Source organism: Marmota flaviventris, chromosome 1 (assembly GCF_047511675.1).
Source record: "Marmota flaviventris isolate mMarFla1 chromosome 1, mMarFla1.hap1, whole genome shotgun sequence".
Taxonomy (NCBI): domain Eukaryota; kingdom Metazoa; phylum Chordata; class Mammalia; order Rodentia; family Sciuridae; genus Marmota; species Marmota flaviventris.
The window spans coordinates 218,769,729-218,788,777 of NC_092498.1; the positions used below are offsets into that span (position 1 = coordinate 218,769,729).

The 19,049-nt window shown below is 64.5% G+C and overlaps 1 protein-coding gene across 12 annotated transcripts in view; it reads right to left on the minus strand.

Moving 5' to 3' along the window:
* Positions 1-19,049, minus strand: part of Celf5 (CUGBP Elav-like family member 5) — a 32,724-nt gene that overhangs the window by 4,128 nt on the left and 9,547 nt on the right. For 3 of the 12 annotated variants that reach the window (XM_027952537.3, XM_027952529.3, XM_027952522.3), the window contains exons 2-11: positions 15,435-15,517; positions 8,171-8,219; positions 6,455-6,583; positions 5,455-5,534; positions 3,575-3,721; positions 2,792-2,933; positions 2,561-2,707; positions 1,049-1,111; positions 820-825; positions 51-134 (exon numbers count right to left, since the gene is read on the minus strand). In XM_027952537.3, coding sequence (XP_027808338.2) covers positions 51-134; positions 820-825; positions 1,049-1,111; positions 2,561-2,707; positions 2,792-2,933; positions 3,575-3,721; positions 5,455-5,534; positions 6,455-6,583; positions 8,171-8,219; positions 15,435-15,517 — 930 coding nt within the window. Of the gene's footprint in view, positions 1-50; positions 135-819; positions 826-1,030; positions 1,112-2,560; positions 2,708-2,791; positions 2,934-3,574; positions 3,722-5,454; positions 5,535-6,454; positions 6,603-6,711; positions 6,717-8,164; positions 8,220-15,434; positions 15,518-19,049 lie in introns of all 12 variants that reach the window. The other 9 variants (XM_027952533.3, XM_027952524.3, XM_027952519.3 and 6 more) reach the window with 6 other exon arrangements.

Sequence of the window (19,049 nt, forward strand, 5' to 3'; positions counted from 1 at the left end):
CGGAGGTCAGAGGGCGGGGCTGGCGCCCGGGGAGGTCGCGGCCGCCTCACCTTCTCGCTGCTGCTGCTGCAGGAGGGGCGGCGGCTGGGGCACGCTGTGCGCGATGGGCGTGATGGCCGCGGTGGGGTACATGGCTGCGGAGACCGGAGCGAGACACCCGGCGAGCGGGCGTGAGGCGGAGCCGGGCGGCGCGGGCGGGGCGGGGCCAAGGCCTCGGGGCGGTGCCAGGGCTCAGGGGCGGGGCCGGGCCATGGATGAGGGGCGGGGCCATGACTCGAGGGGTGGGGCGGGAGCGGGCACCGGCGGCCCAACAGGAGCGGGAGGGAGTCGTGGTCAGGGGGCGGGGCCGGGCACAGGGATGAGGGGCGGGGCCCTGACTCGAGGGGTGGGGCGGGAGCGGGGCGCCAGCGGCCTAACAGGAGCGGGGTGGAGCTGCGCTGGGGGGCGGGGCCGGGGGCATCCGCGAGGGGCGGGGCAAGGGGCGGGGCGGAAGGTGTGCGGGAACACAACTTGAAGGACACAGGGTGGGGTACAGCAAGGGGCAGGGCCACGGCCACAAGGGAGAGTGGCTACCGGGGTGGGCCCCAGAGGAAGGAAGGACCGAGGCCACATTGGAGGGGGCAGGGCCAGAGCAGAAGGCGAGGCCACCGTGAGGCCTTAGGAAGCGGAGCCAGAGGCGGGGCCGGGACTTTGGCAGAGGCGTGGTCAGTCCGGAGAGCAGGAGAGGGGCGTGGTCAGGTGCTGGGGCGGGGCCGGAGGCGTGGTAAAGGGGAGCCCCAGGCCGCAGCGCAAACCCAGGTGGTGGGGCTGTGTTGAAGCCCGGGCCTTAAGGGACCGGTCCACTTTGGGGGTCCGGTTTTGGGGGTGGCAGGAGTGCGGCCAGGAACCTTGCCAGAGGATGAAAGCAGGACAGGGGTGTGACCTGAGTGGGTGGGGCCAGAGGCAGGGGGTGTGACTGGGCACCGGAGGGGGGAGGGGTGTGGCCAGAATCGGCCGTGGCCGGTGGAGAAGGGGCGGGTCCGCTCGCTGCGCCGGGCTGCCGCCCTACCTGTGTACTGCTGGACTCCCGAGAAGGCCGGGTGGAGCGCTTCCGCCACCGTCGGGCTCTGAGCTGCGGGGCAGATGGAGGGGCAGAGTGGGCCGGGGGCGGCAGAAGTCCTCCAGCCACCCCCGTCCTTAAGAGCAGGAGGGAGGGAAAGGGACGTGCGCCCCCGCTTCGCTTGTGTGCTGACCCGCTGTGGGTTTGACCCCGTTTTTACAGGTAGGGACACCGAGGCTGAGAGGGGAAGCCTCTCGCTCGGAGCCGCTCAGAGAGCCAATCGCAGAAGCCAACAGGACCCCGGGTTTCTCAGACTCCAACGAATTTAACCACCCCCTCATCTTGCTGGCCCTGTCCTGACCCCCTGGCTTTCAGGGGTGACCCTCACTCCTCCCTTGCTTCTCCACTCAGCCCTCCCTCCCCTCACTCTGCCCCATCCTCTTCCCACCGCTGGTACATCAGATGCCCTGCGGATCCCACCCCGCCGAGACCTCTGGCTGCCGTGGAAGAGGAGCCGGAGAGGTTGTCCCCACCACCCAAACCGCTGAGTCTGGGGAAAACTGCCGAAAATTCTGCTCCAATGCAGAGGCCGCTAGAGGACAGGGTGGTGGCTGGGACTGAAGGGATGGCAAGCGTTTGTGTCTTGATTGTGGTGGTTATGCAGATATGTTAACAAAATGGCACAGACACACATAGGGGCAAGGTGAAAGAGCGGGCTGTACATAGCTAGGTCAGTGTCCTGACCCTCCGCCATGGTGGTGAGATGCCAGTGCCCAGCAAGCAGGCAGATGAGGTGGGCGAAGGACACACCTATGCACGCACCTAGCCTCCAGTTATTACAAAGTAAAGAGTTTAAACCAGAATCTCCTCCACGGTAGAGAAGACTTATTGGCAGGAGGCTTTGGGAGGGGTATAGGGTAGGGAGAAGTGCCTGCCTGACCCACAAGGGCAGCTGCTGCCCAATCGGTGCACAGTCAGTATTTATTCAGCGAATGAATGGATGAAGGCATCCATGTCCTCCCCAATCGGGACAATTAACATGTATGACTTTTGGTGCTGTCCTCGTGAGGTGATGGTATTAGCCTCATTTTCTGTTTTTTTGTTTGTTTGTTTTTCAATATTGGGGTTTGAATCCAGGGGTGCTCTACCACTGAGCTACATCCCCAGCCCTTTTGAATATTTGAGACAAGGCCTCACTAAGTTGCGGAGATTGGCCTTGAACTTGCAATCCTCCTGCCTCAGCCTCCGGAGCTACTGGGATCACGGGCCTGCACCACCACACCTGGTCCCCATTTTCTGGATGAGCTGAGACTCACACAACCCTGGGCCACCAAACTGAAATGTGAACCCAGAACCACCCGGGCTACCTCCTCTGTTCCCACCTGCCAGGCCTCCCTTCCAGGGACCACAGCTCCCATCCGCTCTGCTGGGACTCCTTCGTCCGCCCTTCTGCTCCCTGGGCTCCAGGGGGTGTGGACTCATGCTTGTTCCACTGGGCTTCAGGGGACCACTCTGAGTTACCTGGGTAGGGCACAAGGCCATTGGCATACACAGTCTCCAGGGCAGGGTGCCCACCAGGAAAGGGCACAACACCTGCGAAGCCATTGGTGATGGGAGCCACGAGGCCCGGCATGGCAGCCGTGCCCAGCAACGGGGGCGAGTGCAGCCCTGTGGAGAGGAAGAGGTCAGGGGAGCCTTGGCTGCTGGCTTGGGGTCCTGCCCATCCATCCTGGGCCCCTGACAGATGCTCACCAGAGGCAGGAGCAATGGGTGTGGCAGGCAGCCCATTAAGGCTGACGGCACCGATCTGCTGGATGTGGCAGGGTGAGAAGGCCACACCGGGGCTCAGGTAGCTGCCCGAGGTGGACAGCACAGTCGTCTGCTGCTGCATGAGCTGGGGACAGAGAGGACATCAGTGGGCACGGTCTGCCTTGAGATCAAGGCTCAAAGGGGAGGCTGGTCCAGCGACTGGGAGAAGGGGTGTGTCGTGCTGGGTGCGTCTTGGCTGGAATCAGGGCTCAGTCGGGGATCAAGGCTCAGAACAGCTCAGGGTTCAGCTGGAAACGGAAGCTTCACCCGGGCTCAAGCAGGTCAGAGCTCCGGCTTCGCCTGGATTGGGGATGGAGCCAGAACTGGACCTCATCTAGATTTGAGGCAGCCAGGATCTTGGTTCAGCCCACGGTAGGTCTTAATCTGAGACTAGGGGTTAGTTCAGGGCCAGGGTGCAGCCTGGGTTAGGAACTCAGTCTGAGTTTGGTGTCAAGGTGGGGTCAGGGCTCAGTCTAGATTTGGTAAGTGAGCCTGGCATTGTGTTCTGCCCAGAATTCGAGTTTTAGCCTGGACTTGGGGTTCGGTTCATGGGTAGGGGTTCTTCTAGGCTTGGAAGGAATCAGCTTGGAGTTGGGGGCTCAGCCACACAGGACAGGTCCTGAGCCCGAGAGGTGGAGCAAGGCACAGGAGGAAGGCCAAGAGGCGGGCACAAGGGAGAGCCGCACTGGGAGCTGGGGACACAGCCCATCTGCTGGGGCCACTCACAGCCTGGGCGTAGGCACTGTAGGGGCTGAAGGGCAGGGTGAGGGACGGCGTCAGGATGCCCAGCTGGCCCACCATCTGCTGCATGCGCCGCAGCGTCCTCTCCTTGTCGGTGTCCGCGAACTTGACCACCAGGCTGGAGGAGGCTCCCTGGGGGGTTGGGGGCAAGCAGGGGGAGAAGGGCAGGAGGTAGCCAGGACCTGAGGCCCCCAAGCCTGCCAGCCCAGGCACCTCCGTGAGGGCAGCCGATGCCAGCACCGCAGCCATGTCTGCAGCTCACAGCTGCAGGAGCTGAGGCCACAGGAAGCCCGGTGGCCGTCAGCATCCCAGGCCTGGTGTCTGCATAGGTGCTACGTCCAGCTGCGTCTGGGGCACAGTGCATGCACCACCTAGGGGACTGTCACCCACCGGGAGCAACAGCTAGAAGACACACCTGCTAGGATAGTGTTGCAACTATGGGACAGCTCACCCAGCTGGGCTGAGATATGGATGTCACACCAACAGGCAGCCCAGGCAGTGGCCAGCAGGGGCTTTACATCAGGACACAGCCACAGGGGCACAGGGCCAGCTCTCCACCCGTCAAAGGCAGCTGACCCTGACCCTGGGGTTTGGGAAGGGAGAAGCTTTCCCTCCAGTCAGACCCTCCCGCCAGCCCCCAGGTGCCTGCTGCAGCCTGCCCTTGCTGACCTGCTGACCCCCAGAGAGCTCGTTCCCACAGGGCCCCCCGCTCTGGCAAGAGACAGCTCTGAGCACACAAAGCCTGTCCCCAGCTCTGGAGGACAACTGAGGAGGAGAGCTGAACCTGGGGCCGGCAGATGTGGACATCTGTGTGCAGAGAGGGTGGCTCCTGGGGCCCCATCTCGCCTCGAACCCCCGAGACGCGCCTCCTCCCCTCCGCCAGGGCCAGTGGGCCAGTAGGACCCTGTACCCTCACCAGCGTCTTTCCAGACTGGCCCTCCTGTCCACCCGGCCCCAGCTCAGGCCTTATGCTCCCCGACCTGGACCTGGGTCCAGGCCCCCGGTCACCCCTCCATCCCCTTGTTTGACCCAAAGGAACAGTCGCTACTGGCCGGGCCTCCCTGAATCTGGGGGAAGGGTGGCTGGGAGACAGCAGCTCTGTGAGCAGACGGCCGGACAGTCGCCCAGCCAGGGTCAGCCAGAAACCCCTGCCTGAGGAGAAAGCCTGGGCTCCTCTGTCCTGAACAGCAGGACCTCGAGCCCCATCTTCCACTGTCCCTCCTGCCTGCCATGCCCATCCCCACCCTGTCCTCGTCATGTTCCCCAGCTCGCCCCCCCCCACGCACACACATGCATGCACACGCTCACACCCGCTGGCCCACACATCCACGCGCACCGTCCACCTCCCCCGGCCAGCACAGACTCGGTGTGCACACACACCACCCAACGTGTGCGCAGGCATGCTGGCACACACAGGCACAGTGGCCGCACAAACCCGCAGCACACACACACTGCCCTGTCATCCAGGCTCACGCAGGTTTGCACACTCAGGTCTAACACACATGTGCACTAATTCACATACACACACTTACATGAGCACACGCGAGCACCATATCTGTACAAGTGCACACGCGTGCATACTGCACTCTCAACACACCTACTAATAATCATGCCTTCGCAACAGCACTCGCATGCACGCGCACACAGCGCACACCTGTAGCACACGCACGCCCACCCTCCCACACACACTTGCACACACACACACTCGCCTGCACCTTCCCCACAGCCCAGGGCTATAGGCTCTCTGCCCCCTGTGCCCTCTCTGAAGAAGAGCCAGAGGCCACTGACTGGCTGCGATGATGATTCTGTCCCTGTCCCCCTCACTGCCCATGCCCCCTACCATGGCCAAGGGCACTCCTACTCACCGGCATGGTCTGGCTGCCGTGGAGGGCGTGGATGGCCGCCTGGGCCTCTGTGTGAGAAGAGAATTTCACGAAGGCACAGCCTGTTCCAAGACAGGGGGAGGGGAGGTGCGGGTTCAGAGGATGAGAGGGTGGGAGGGTGGCCACAGGGAGCCCCGGTGGCCACACAAGACACACAGCCAGACACCCAGCAGTCGCAGCTGGAAGACAGCCACTGCTTGTTCAGATTGCTGTGCAACCAGAGGGTCGGGGCCAGACAGTCGCCCAGCAACCTCGGCCACCGCACGCCCAGTGGCCTGTCACCCATTCAGTTGGTCAGCCAGAAAACCAGGCGGCCTGGCAGCTGTTTTCACAAACAGAGCATGGCGGGACCTCGGGGAGCCCTGTCTGTCAGAACGAGGGAGGGCCAGGCCTGCCAACAGCCCGGCACCCTCACAAGGTCCAGATGCTGTCCCCAGAATGCAGGACAGAGGCGACGACACACCACTGGACAGGGCAGTCTTGGGGTAGAGTCAGGCTAAGCACAGGGACTGCAGACAGACCTGGCCATGTCCAGAGGCATGCGGAGGGGGCCGTGTGCCACCAGGCCAGAGACCACCAGACACTGGCAAATCCAGCCAGAGGGCCGCATGGACAGAGGCCCCAGGGCAGGCAGACAGCGGACACCTCCTGATAGACAGCGCGGAGAAAGTGCCAGGCGGCTCTGGGTAGTGTGGTGAAGTGTCGGGAATTGGGCAGATGGCAGCACAATTTGTGACGATTCCAAAAGCACTTGGGGGCCCAGCGCAGCGCGTCCCGGGAAGCGGCTCCACCCCGCGTCCCGCCAACAGCCCGGCACCCTCACAAGGTCCAGATGCTGTCCCCAGAATGCAGGACGGAGCCAGCCCCTCCCACTGGACCCGCCCACCGGCCGCTCCCCTCCACGTGCCCAGGCCGCCCCGTCCCTTCCCGCGGCCCCGCCCCTGGAGCAGCCCCACCTCATTTCAGGCCCCACCCCCATCACCTTTGCTGCTGCCGTCGGGCCCCCGGAGCACGGTGCACTCGTCAATGACCCCGAAGGGCTGGAACAGCCGCAGCACATCCTCCTCCGACTGCTGCTTGTTCAGCATCCCCACGAACAGCTTCCGGTCCCCTGTGGGCGGAGACACCACCTCAGCCGAGTCCCGGGCCTCCGTGATTTCTCTGGCCCTCCAGTGCGCATGGACAAGGTTCGCCCAGGTTCGCTGGCTCCTGTTCTGCGCGTGCAGGGCATCGGGGGACACAGCCTCAAAGCAAGGACGGCCAGCCTATGCCTGCCCAGATCCCTCCAATACCCTCTGTACCCTGAGCGTTCCCATCTCGCAGCCTTTGCGGGCGTCCCAGGCCCTGTTTGGCTGCTCCCGGGCAAAGACAGTCTCCCTCTGTGCACCCCAGAGCCCACCCACAGGACCATGGTGCTGGGTACCACCTTGCTGTACCAAGTCTGCAAGCCTGGGTACACTCAGGACCCTGCTCTCAACAGTGACTAGCAGAACCCCCTGCCCAACCCTTCTGGGGCTGGGAGACAGAGTCAACCGATGTCCAGTGAGAGGTCATGTGCACCAGGCCCAGTGCCAGGGAAGCCTGGAGCCCCACCTGGTGCACCTGGGTGGGGGGCGGCTGGATCTGCCTGAGTCTGGGGCCAGGGGCTGGGCCAGCCTCTCCCTTGAGACACTAGAGCCGTGCCCCTCTGTAATGGCACTGCTCCCTGGTAATCAGGAAAGTAGCAGCTTCATCTCCCAGGGATGGTGAGCTGGTTACTATGGAAACCCTTCTTGGGCAGCTGTCACTCAAAAGGGTGGGAGGAAGAGAGAAGCCGAGAGGCTGAGCATTAGGGAGAAAGAGAGAGAGAGCAGAGGGAACCAGAGAAGCAGGAAGAGAGGAGAAGGAGCCAGAATCAGATGTGGGGGCGGAGGGGTGCAGGAGTCCTGCAGACCCACAGGCCTGCCCCTCTCCTGCTTCCCACATGGCAGCCAGGGTGGAAAGTAAAAGCGGTTCCCGACCCAGACAGGCTTAACCAGGCTCCTACACATACACAGAGGTCCCAACAGTCCTGCCCGCACCTTCCCCTCCCCTGGGTCTCCCCTTTAGCTTCCCTCCACCCAGGGTAGGGAGAAGAACGGCTAGGCTCGGGGCCACTAAAGACAGCTGAGCAGGCCTCCAGGGTGCAGCCCCACACAGACTCTGGCCCCAGCCTGCACGTCAGCCCGCACACCCAGCTCCAACAGCCAAGCACACGGGCGTGAGCACACATGCCCACGCATAGGCCAGGCACAGTCGTGCATGCAAGCGGGTGGGTGCCCGGCACGTTGCACGCATGTGTTCATGTGTAGCAGCTGCAGCGCAGCAAGTCTGCACGTCTGGACACAGGAATGCACGCGCATGCACACCTGCAAACACGCACGCGCACGTCCCAGAGACCGACCCATAGCCCTCGGGACCCCATCCTCTCTGAAGACCCCCATTAGCACACCCTGAAAGGGGTGGGGTATTTGCAAGCAGCTGGTCTTGGGCAGAACCCCGTTCCTGGACCGGTCCCACCACCAGGGGGCGTGTGAACGCTGCGGCTCTGGCAGCCAAGGCCAGCTGCGATCCACAGGCCCCACCCACTGTCCCCTTCCGTGAGAGGTAGGAAGGGATTTCCCTCCTCCCCATTCCTCTGCCGACCCCAGCCCGGCAGCCGTGGAGAGATGACAACTACCTCCGCGGCTTTCGCTGTCTGCAGGCTTCACCTGGATCGGTCGCGCCATCTGTGGAAAGAGGGGGAAGGCAAAATCAAGATGGGCAGCCGGCCACTCCTGAGCCCTGCTGGGCACCCGTGCTCACCTCCCTTGCTTCAGCATCCACCAGCCCCCAGCCCCTTAACATCCCAGTCAAACCAAATGACACACAAGCCCCCGGGTGGGACCGAATGGCAAACTCTTAGCTTTCAAAATCCACTGGCTATCATCCCTTCCGCCAGGAAGACTGCCTCTCCAAACCCGACAGGCTACTTGCAAAGGTGGCTGCATTCCTCCCGACCTTGTAGGTGATGCCACTTTGCAGTTCCTGACATCAAGAAGTGGGGTGTTTTTCCCCAGCCCCAGCATCTGGACCTGGCTGTGTGTGTGCCTTGGTCCAACCAACAGATCCGACCAACAGAATGTGGCGCAAGTTCTGAGCCTGGGCCTCAAGAAGCCTTGTCCCTTGCCCTTTTGGAGCCCTGAGATGCCAGGGGGGAAAACTTGGGTGAGCTACTGATGACCCGCAGGAGGGGCCAGCAGAAGAATCATCCAACAAGCCCCAATTGCATTCGCCAACCCACAGAGTAGGGATTAGACAAAATGCCTGGGACCGTGTGTTACCCAGCAGTAGCTAACAGATACACTCAGGCAACTACTTTTAGGCAGGTCCCATGAGCTTTGGGTGGAAGGACTGTCATACCCCAGTGGACCAGCAGGTCATCTGGGCCCACGGTTCCATTGTTCTGGAATCCCCTGTCCCCAACCCCCAGTACTGAAAGCCACATTTCTGTGGAAGTTGCTCTCCACTGTGGCACCTCGGCACATGCTCAGTCCCGGGCACGAGCTGAATTTGAGGTGTGAGGGCAGAAGCAGGGAGGCAAGGGTCCACTGGTCCTGGACAGGGCTCTCCTCCTCAAGTGGAGACTTGGGGAACTCCTGTTCATCCGTCAGAACCCAGCTCTAAGGCCCCCAGGCTGGCAGTCCCCCCACCTCTGGGCCCCAGGCTCCCCCGCCTCAGGGCCGGAAGTGTCTGTCTTGCTGTCCCTCCAGCTGGGGACCCTGGTCAGTCCACACAGGGCAGGATGTGGAGCCATCAGAGGAACTTGCAGAACTGAACCCGCCTGTGTCTCCCAGCATAGGAAGGTGCCCTTGGCTGGACCAGGGCCTCCCAGAGGGACATCCCGTTAGCCCTGCAGTCTCTGGACCCCTCTTTCCACCTCAGACTTTTGAGGTCCAGCCGAGAAGGCCCCCCAGGCCAGCTTTTCCAACCACGCGAGACTACAGGACAACCCGAGACCGGCACCTGGTGCACCCACCTTCCCGACGGCAAAATCAAGAGCGGCGGCCGAGCTGGGCAGGGCCGGTGGGCAGCAGCTCCCCGCGGTGCAGCCCCTCCCCCTCCCGCGGCTCCGCCCCTCTGGACCCCTTCACCTCTATCCCAGCTGCAAGCCCACTTGGGCGCCTCAGTCAAGCACCCCCGCTGCTCTGAGCCCCCCCAGCTGGCTCCCTCCCTCTCGAGCCCCACCCCTTTCGGAGTCCCCTCCCCCTCCCCCATCTCCTCCTGTCTCGCTAAGACCCTCCCCCTCTGATACCCTCCTCCTTTCTGAGTGCTGCCTCGATTTGAACTCGGCTTTAGGAGCCCCAGAACCAGAGAGGCCTCTGTTTGTCCCCAACCCATCCCCTGCCCCAAAGCCACCAGCAGCCACCACCTCAGACCACCTAGGAAAGGCCCAAAGCATCTCCCTCCCCCTCCATCAGCCCGCGCTGCACCTCACCCCCAGGCCCTCTGCACCTGGGCACCACACCCTGCTAGCTGGAGGTTGAGGGGAGATTATTTCAACCAGATGCCATCAGCTTCTGGGTTGGGGTGGCCAACGTGGGGGACGGGGGCACCTGGGACCCAGCTCCTGCTCCCCCTCCTCTCCCACCCGCCTCCGCGGGCCTCACCTCCTCCCTCCTCCCAGCACCTTGGGCAGATGAGGATGGGGTTACCATGGCAACGCTGATTCACCACACGGAAGCTGGCAATTGTTGTTGCCATGGAAACCGCCTCTGAGGGGCGAGCCCAGCGCTTGCCTCGCACAAAAGAGAGATTTAAATATGATCTTGGAGAGATGGATGGGCCGAGGGAGGGAGGGAGGGAGGGAGGGAGGGGCGGCCGCGGGAGAGCATCCGCCCCCATCACCCAACCTCCATCTCCACCCCATTCTCGGGGCCTGGGGTACCTGCCCTCCATCCGCGCCCTTGGTTCGGCCGCTGGACACGGGGACCTTCCGCCTCCCCCTGGGAGGCCCCCCTCCTGGGGCAGCCTGGTGGTGGGGAAGGGGGTCCTAATCTGGCCCAGGAAGCCGGTGGGCAGCCCTCCCTCCAGGTCCCCACACCGCACCCGTCTCTGGGGCCCGGTGGTCCCCGCCCCGCAGCCCAGCGCCTGCCTTACCCACCGGCCAGGGCCGCGCCAGGCTGGCATCCACGTGCCGCCGCCCGCCCGGCCGCCCTGGGCGCACAGGCGCACACCACGCGCAGGCCGGCCGCCACCCCTCCTGCGCCCCTGCCCGCCCATCTGCCTCTGCCCACCTCCTTCCGGCTCCCTCTCTCCATCTGTCCCGCCGAGGTGTCCGCCGCCTGCCCTCCCTCCCTCCTCACCGCGGGCGCTCCCCACCCTGCAGCCCTCCCGACCCCCCCTTCCTTTATTTATTCCACAACGTTTCCGGCTGGTCCAAGTCGAGAAATTTTGGGATCCCAGGGGACCCCACATTCATCCACCCCAGGGGAGACTGGCAGACACTGGCACTCCGGGGGTCAGGGCGGGTGGAGGAGAGAAGGGTCACGCTGGAGCCCAGGGGACCCAAGGACCAAAAGTTGTCCCAGGCTCCGGGAAGATGGCTGTGTGCAGGGGTTCTGAAGCAGGCGTAGGAGTTTGGGGCGGTCAGACAGTCTCCCCAGTCGGAGCACACAGTGACCATTTAATCCCCACCAACATGATGCCACGGGGAAGACCAGAGGGGCAGGCGGGCAGAGGCGGGCCAGGTCCTGCTGGTGTCCCCGGGCCCTCTGAGGACCCATCCCATCTACCTAGGGAGGTCCCGGGGCAGGACTCCGGGGGTCCTGGGCCTTTGGCATGGGTGGGCGTGCGCTGGGTGGGTGGGACCCAGTCCTCTGCTCCCAGCCACGTGCCCTGAAGTGTCACAGGTGGGGACACGGGGCCCCTGAGAGGGCAGGGCCTGCCGGAGGGTCCTCTGCTGCCCCGGGGTGAAGCCAAGAGTCCACCCTATTTGAAACGTGATCCTTTAGAAGATTTGGGGCCCAGGGAAGACCCCAGCCAGATGGTGTGAGGGGGGGAGCAGGGTGGACCCCGTCTGGCTGCCCCGCCCACACTCCACTGTCCTCTCCCGCTGACCCCACCTCTGCCATGCACCGCACCAAGCCCCTTCTCCTCCGAATGCTGCTGTGGCTCCCTATTGCCCGGGTGGACGCCGGCTCCTCATCCTGGCACCTGAGGGCCCCACTGCGAGCCCAGCCCAGAGTCCACAATGACAACCTGTGGTCCCCACTCTCCACAGGAAGCAAAACGCCCCCATCCTCGTGGGCAGGCAGCACTGGGCAGCACCTGGCGTGAGGGAAGGGAGGTGTGGCCACGTGGAAAAGCCACAAGCAAAGTCCAGATGTGCCCCTTCAGCTGGAAGCCAGGGGCCCCGGGCAGGGGCAGCTGGACCGCCCTGCAGGGGACAGAGGTGGGCGCTTTGTCACCCTCTGAGTTCCGGGCACTCTGCTCTGGGCAGTATCTCCTTTGACCTGCGTTTTATCTCTTTCCTTCGTGGGGTGCCGAGGGTCAGCCCTGGGCCTCGCACGTCCAGCTGTGGGGAGCCCCGACCCCCCAGATCTCTGTCGGGAGATCGAGAGGCCCTGAGAGAGTTGGGGAGGCTGCGGGAAGCCGGGGCAGGGGTGCAGGTGACCAGGGCCAGCAGTGGATGCCACCACAGGCCAGGGCTCACGTGGGCCGCTCTCCCAGGAGCCCGGAGTGGCCCTGCCACCCCCTGACTCTGGCCCTGGCTCCTGAGCGGTGAGAGGCAGAGCCCGCTGCCCGAGCCTGACCACAGCCCATGGCCACAGCTGCCCTAGGAAACCGGGCCTGCTCCACCCGGGGCCCGGGAGCCTCGGGCACATCCACCCCTGAGGTCACCTGCTGCCAGGCCCCTGGCCGCCCATCTGCACCGAGACCCCTCCTCAGTCTGCTCGACCCACGGGCTTCTCCACCTCCACAGGCGCCGCGGCGGTCACTCCCTGCTGGTCTCGGCTGCTGTCCCCTGCCCTACGCCAGACCAGAGCTGAGGAAAGGCCAGCCAGGGACACACGAGCCGGACACAGACACCCGGCCCCCGCGGGCAGCTGGAGGGAGTGCAGGTGGGACAGCCGTCCCCGCGAGTCCTGGACTGAGGGGTCAGGGCCCTCAGTGTGAGGGAGTGGGGATCCCTGGGGACAAGGACCTGCTTCTGCCCTCAGCCTCCAAGTCTGTCCAGATGGTCAGGGGACAGGGACACCGAGCGGCAGAGACACTCGTCCTGGGGCCCAGCTCGGCTGGGTAGAGCCGAGATTCAAGCTCAAGGTGTCACAGCAGCAGCGTCGGGGACGAGGTGACACAGAGGGAGACACTCTGAGAGCAGAATGTGGGGACCAGGGCTTTGGGGACGGGGAGGGGAGGTGGCGCCAGGGCCTGAGCGAGGAGCTGCTTCAGAGGGCGTCACGGGCCAAGTGTGGGCACCCGCAGACGGCGGGGCCACTTGGGAGGGGACAGGTCCCAGGGAAGCTCAGCAGAGTGCCCGCAAGGAGCAGGTGCCCAGGGAGACTGTGTCAAAGGAGTGGACACGGGAGGACGGGGGGAGGGAGGGACAGATGGACAGAGGGAGGAGGGAGGAGGGACGGTGGGTGGGTAGAGGATGGAAGGTGGACGGAGGTGGACGGGGGTGGACGGAGGGTCGGGTGGACGGGGGTGGACGGAGGGTCGGGTGGACGGAGGGTCGGGTGGACGGAGGGTCGGGTGGACGGAGCGTGGTGGGAGCGTGTAGGACGGGTGGGCGGTGCCACACGAGGAAGAGGCCACCTTAGCGGAACCGGCCACGGCCCCGGCGACCCCCAGCAGCGGGTCTGCGTCAGCCCAGGGTCCGCCCCTGCCCTGTGGCTTGCTGGCACCTGACCCTGGACGGACCTGATGCCCACTGGTGAGTCCCTCTGTCCTTCTCTCAGTGTCCACTGTCCAGTGACAAGCGCGGGGAGAATGAGAGGCCACTGTGAGGCTCGGGCGCCAAGGGTGGCTCCCTCCTTGTCACACGTGGCCCCGAGCTCTGGGGAGGCCAGCTGCCCGCGATGGGGACCTGAGGCCTTCGACCCCTGGCCGCCCGAGGGGCCAGCCTGGAAGCAGATTCCCCACCAAATCAGAGTCCTGCTGATGCCTGGCCCCAGCCCAGGCCAGCTCCCGGTCAGGACCACGCGGCGAACCCACTCCCAGGCTCGGCCCTGGCGGCCGCTCGGCCCAGAGCTCCTGCTTGGAACCGCGAATTCACGGGTGGCCTGTGACCCAGCGGCAGAGCGGCCCTTGGCGGTCGGTCACCTCCCCCGGCCTCTGGGCTGGCCTCCGGAATCCGGCTGGGCTGGCCGGTGCTGGCAGGGGGTCCAAGAAGGAGGAGAGTGAATTTGGGGCTTTCGTTGTACAGACTCGAGGTCACTCTTGCCCGTGCTGTCCATCTGCCCAGAGCCCTTTCTTGTCACCTGGGGGGTTGGGAGGTGGCCTGTCCCCAGGTCACGTGTTGGGGGCTTGGTCCCCGGTGTTGGGGGGGCTTGGAGAGATGGGCCTGGAGGAGCCGCTTAGGTCCCTGGGGACGAGTCCCTGAGGTGTGGACAGGGCTCTCCTGGGAGGCCAGCTGGACGCCCACCCTCCTCCCCTCCCTCTGGCTTCCTGGCTCATCACACGACTCTTCCTCTCCCACCTCCTGTCACGTGACACCATCCACCACGGCATCCTCACTGGATCTGAGCCAATGTCAATGACATGCCCTTGACCTCCAGAACGGTGAGCTTTATTTATAAACCTTTTTTTTTTCCTTTAGGGACCAGCCTGCCTCTGGTATTTCATTATAGTTACGGAAAAAAAAAAAACCAAAAAACATCATGTTTCTTCCCAAATGTCACCTCCTCAATGAAGCCCTCCATGACCACCTCCTCTACAATTTCCTCCCCCTACATTGACATGTTGCCCTCTTCTAGTTTTAATCTTAATCTCTTAATCTCTTTGCCCTCCAAAGAACAGAGAGATTAAGTTTCTGGCTCGCTGTCACACAGCAAGGACAAGTTGGAGAAGAAGAGAGCATCACTGAAGTGGCAACCGGAGTGCCCGTCACCTGAGCCGCAGCCACCCCCAAAGGGGGCTTTTCCTTCTTTCAAACGAGCTGAGGCCACCCAGCACCTTCTGACCTGTTGAAATTGAGTCCAACGCAAGCCACGCCTTCAGCCCCGAGGCGCACCCTCGCTCTCCACTGTCAGGTGAGGCCCGACTGCCAGGTGCTGCAGGGTCCCCCAGAGCCCCAGAGGGACGGGGAGCCCCAGAGCCCTCGAGCTGAGGCCCGCAGGCTCCCTGAGGCTCCCTGGGCCCAGGGACCTGGCTCAGGGGGACCTTCCTTGCTGGCACCCAGTAAGGACAGGAAGACTCACCAGGGACAGTGTGCAGGCCAGCCTCCTAGTCACCAGGGACACAGCAGTCCCCACACCAGGGGCTGTGGCTGCCTTTGCTCCACAAGGACCCGTGGCCCTGTTTCCTTTCTATGGGAAAAGCCGCAGGATCTAGGCTCCTCATGCCCCACGGGGCTGCGCCACCTGCCTGTCCCCACCCGGCCTCCATCACCTCCTCTGCTGCAGCCACAGGGCTCCTCCCTGGGCCTCCAGCACACCAGGCTGGGTCCTGCCCAGGGCCTCTGCCTGCTGAGCTTCCTCATCTCCGAGGCCGGTGACACTTGCATGTAGGGCCAGGCACTTGTGCAGTAAACAACCTGGCCAACCACACATGCCTCGTAATACACAGCCCAGCTGCAGGAGGCCCCGGCCGATGCCACCTGGTAGTGCCTTCTGCCCTCTGCTCTTAGCTGTCTTTCTGGGTCAGAGGCCATAGGCTTCACAGCTGATTTGGGAAGGGCCTGAACCCCAAGGCTGAGAGCAAGTCCCCACCCACCTCCCCAGACAGCACACGACACTCACCCCGGGTAAGGTCTTCTGCTCGTGTAGGGCAGTCTGAGCTTTGATGGCGGAGTCCCTGGCACAGTAGGTGAGGAAGGCACAGCCTGGGGGAGAGGAACAGGGATGTTAGGAGAAGAGCCCACGCTCACAGTGGAGGATGCAGTCCCACGTCCACCAGCAGATGGATGGACACATGCTGGAATACTACTCAGCCAGGAACAGGAGCAGAGCTCTGACATGCTGCACAAGTTGTCAGTGACATGATGCAGGCACAAGGGACACTCCCTGCAGGGTCCGTCACAGGGGGTCCCTGGAGTAGTCACAGACACAGGAAGTGGACGGTGGGGGCCAGGGGCTGGGAGGGCATGGCAGATTGAGCTCCATGAGACAGAGCTGCCACCGGGCGCATGGAAGGTTCTGGAGATGACCGGTGCCGGCTGCCCGGGGCGGGCACTGAACGCCGCTGAGCTGCGCCTCGGCCAGGCACGATGGAGGGCAGCCGGGCTCGCCCACAGCCACCCCCCTCCAGGGTGCGACGGGGCATGAGGGAGGAGGCCTGGCTGCGGGTGAGCAGGGCTGGCGCTGGGGAGGGAGGGCCATCGCCGGGCCAGGCCCCGAGAAGATGGCGGGGCCACAGGACAGGCCACCAAGGGGCACGCAGCTGGAGGGCGTGGCACGGCGGTAAAGGGCAGGGCCAGTCAGGAGAGGGACCCAGGCTGAGGCTGGCGCCCCCCGGGAGCGACGGGAGGTGTGGAGGCAGGAGATGCAGAGGAGCCAGGCAGACAGAGGCCAGGGAGGACCGCGCAGCTCGCGGCCTCTGGACACGCCGGCCTGGAGCCGGGGGCCGCTCCTGGGAGTCCTCCCCACCTGGCGCCCCTCGGCCGCTGCCTGTGACGCCAGGCCCTGGCTGAGGCTCCGGAACGCGGACCCGGGTCTCCGCCTCCGCCCCACGATCGCCCAGGAGCGCTCCTCCGCGGGGTCCACCTCAGCCCCGCAGGGACCCATGGTGAGCCGTGTCCACCGCCCCGTGCTTCCAACCCAGTGGGCGGGAGAGGGGCGTCCCCGCCCGGGTGTGACGAGTCCCGGGCGGGGACGGGGGCCGCCGGGCAGAGCTGAAAATGGTCTCTAACAGTTAGAAACCGTTTGAGCCGGGTGTCGGGTCACAGACAGTTCCTCAGAAATAAAGGGTAGCGTTACCACATGACCCAGCAGCCCACTCGGGGGGCACTCCCCAGAGAACTGACCCTCGGGCACCCACAAACACAGCCGAATGATTCCCTGAGGCCTAAGGGGGGCGCGACCCAAGGGACTGGTGAGTACAGGACACCGTGGTGTCCTCACCTGGTGGAATATTACTCAGCATTGAAAAGGAGTGAAGGTCTGACACACCCAGCACCTCGGGCCTTGAGAATGTCCTGCTAGTGAAGAAGGCGGGCGGAGGACAAAGCTGCCGATCCCCTGAGATCGGGTCCCGGAGCCGACCAAGTCCACAGAGACGGGAAGCAGCCTGGCGGGTGCCCTGCTGGGGGGGGGGGACTGGGCTAATGTTACGGGGACAGGGAGATGGGTGGGGGGACACTGCACCCACGGCACGGCTTCGAGCCACTACTGGGGACTGAAAGCGGCGGACAGGGTGAGCTTTATGTTGTGTCTGTCTTGCCACCAAAAACGTCGTTCTCGGTGTGTATTTCAAACATACCCCAAGTGAGGTGGCGAGGGGCACAGGTGACATGATCCTGAAGCCACGTAACGTCTCCCAGGTGGAGAAGGGGCCTCCAGAGCCCTGGTGCCCCCAGCCCCCAGCCCCAGGGAGAGCCCTGGCCTCAGGATGAGCGCTCCGCTGCAGTCACCCAGCGTCTGGTTGACAGGCGCTTCCCGCCTGGGGCCCATGTGCGCCTGGGCTGGCGTCTGCGGGCACAGGCGGGTGCGGATGGCACACGCAGCCTGCGCCCGGGACAGGCGCAGCATCAGTGGACACCCACCCTCCTGCCGCCGGGCGCCAGGCTCTGTGCTGGGGCGTCATGGCGGGGCGGCCACACCAGGTCCCCCTGGGTTTCCATGCACTCGGGGCCTGGGACGGGGCTGCTGCCCGAGTAGGCGGGGTCCACCGAGTCCTTCCCACAGTGTGCAAACCGATGGCACCGCTACGTCCCCACCACAGGGCCTGGCGCTCGGTCCCCTGCGTCTGCCGGGAGTGGGCGCCTCGGGGCTTTTAGGAGCACTTCAGAGATTCCTCGTGCTCTTTTCTGGGCACAGGGAGGTGACCGTCTGCTGTCCTGTGGTGGCCTTTCCAGCCTCCTTTTGACATTTCTATTTTCCAAATCGTATTCCCCACGTTCTCCGGGGAAGGAGTCAGGTAAGACGGCCAGCCCTGGCCCGAGAGACATCAGGCGTGAGCGCAAGACACTGGGCTGCGGGCACAAAGGCCCCTCACGACCTTCTTTGCCTGTGAAGTCCTGTCTGCGGGACTTGGCGGGTGGTGGCCGCGGGGGCGGGGTGGTTCGGGCAGCAGCTCCGCCCAGGGAGGGGCCCAGAGAAGCCTCGAAGCCGCCGCGCCGCTGTCCACGGTGCTGAAGTGCCCGGCGGCCAGGCGGCCCCAGCTCCCCTGGGCCTTGGGGCTATGCGTGTCCCCTCAGTGGACCTGTGTGACGCTCCCCACTGATGCCCTGGCTCTCGTCTGGGCCCACTGTGTCCTACCCTCCAACTCATACGCTGAAGTCCCACCTCCTGAGCCTGCAGCGTGACCTCATTTGGGACGAGGGGTCTTACCGACGTCACCAGCTGGAATGAGGTCGCTAGAGGGGCCCCAGTCCTGTGACTGGTGTCTCCACGAAGACACCCAGGGCAGCTCCACGGGGGCGCGGCCGAACGGAGGGGCCACAGGGGGCACCGGAGGGACTCAGCGGCCACGAGGAGAGGGCAGGATGGACTCCCCAGGGCCCAGGAGGGGCCAGCTCTGCCCACACGTGGTGCCCGGCTCCGGCCTCCAGCACTGGACGGGACGGCCCTGGCGTTCACACCCCCAGTGCACAGCTGGCGGTGACTGCAGCCCGGGAGGTGACACAGAGGCGGACAAGTCCTTCTTATTTCCTGCCAGTGCCGGGGACACCACCCATCCTGCGAGGGGAGTCCCCCGCCCCAGCCACCCCCACCAACACCACTAAGGGCTGAGGCTCGGTGCCCGCTCACCCCGTCGCCCGGCAGCTCAGAAAGCAGCTGCGAGTACCGTCCCCCTTCACAGAGGCCGGCCGGGGACACAGGGGACACCCCCCTGCCTGGGGTCACACGGGTGGTAAGGGGGACATCCAGGATTAAACCCAGGCAGCTAGCTCCGTGGGCTCTGGGCTGACCGCTGGGCACCTGGCTGGAGTCCGCATCTTCCCCAAATGTTCCCAGGACGTGACGGAGAGTGGCGGTCCCCTTCCCTGAGGGGACCTTAAGGTTCCAGGAGGTCGGGGCTGGGCCATGGCTGGCAGACCCTGGGGTCCCCGGGGATGGAGCAGACAGGAGCAAGCAGACAGGGGCAGCCCCCGTGAGGACTTCCTGACACCCATGTTCCCCACCCCCCCGTGGCCCCAGCGGGACAAGGACACTTCCCTGCTGGGATGCTGAGGCCCCGCACACGGAGACCCTCTT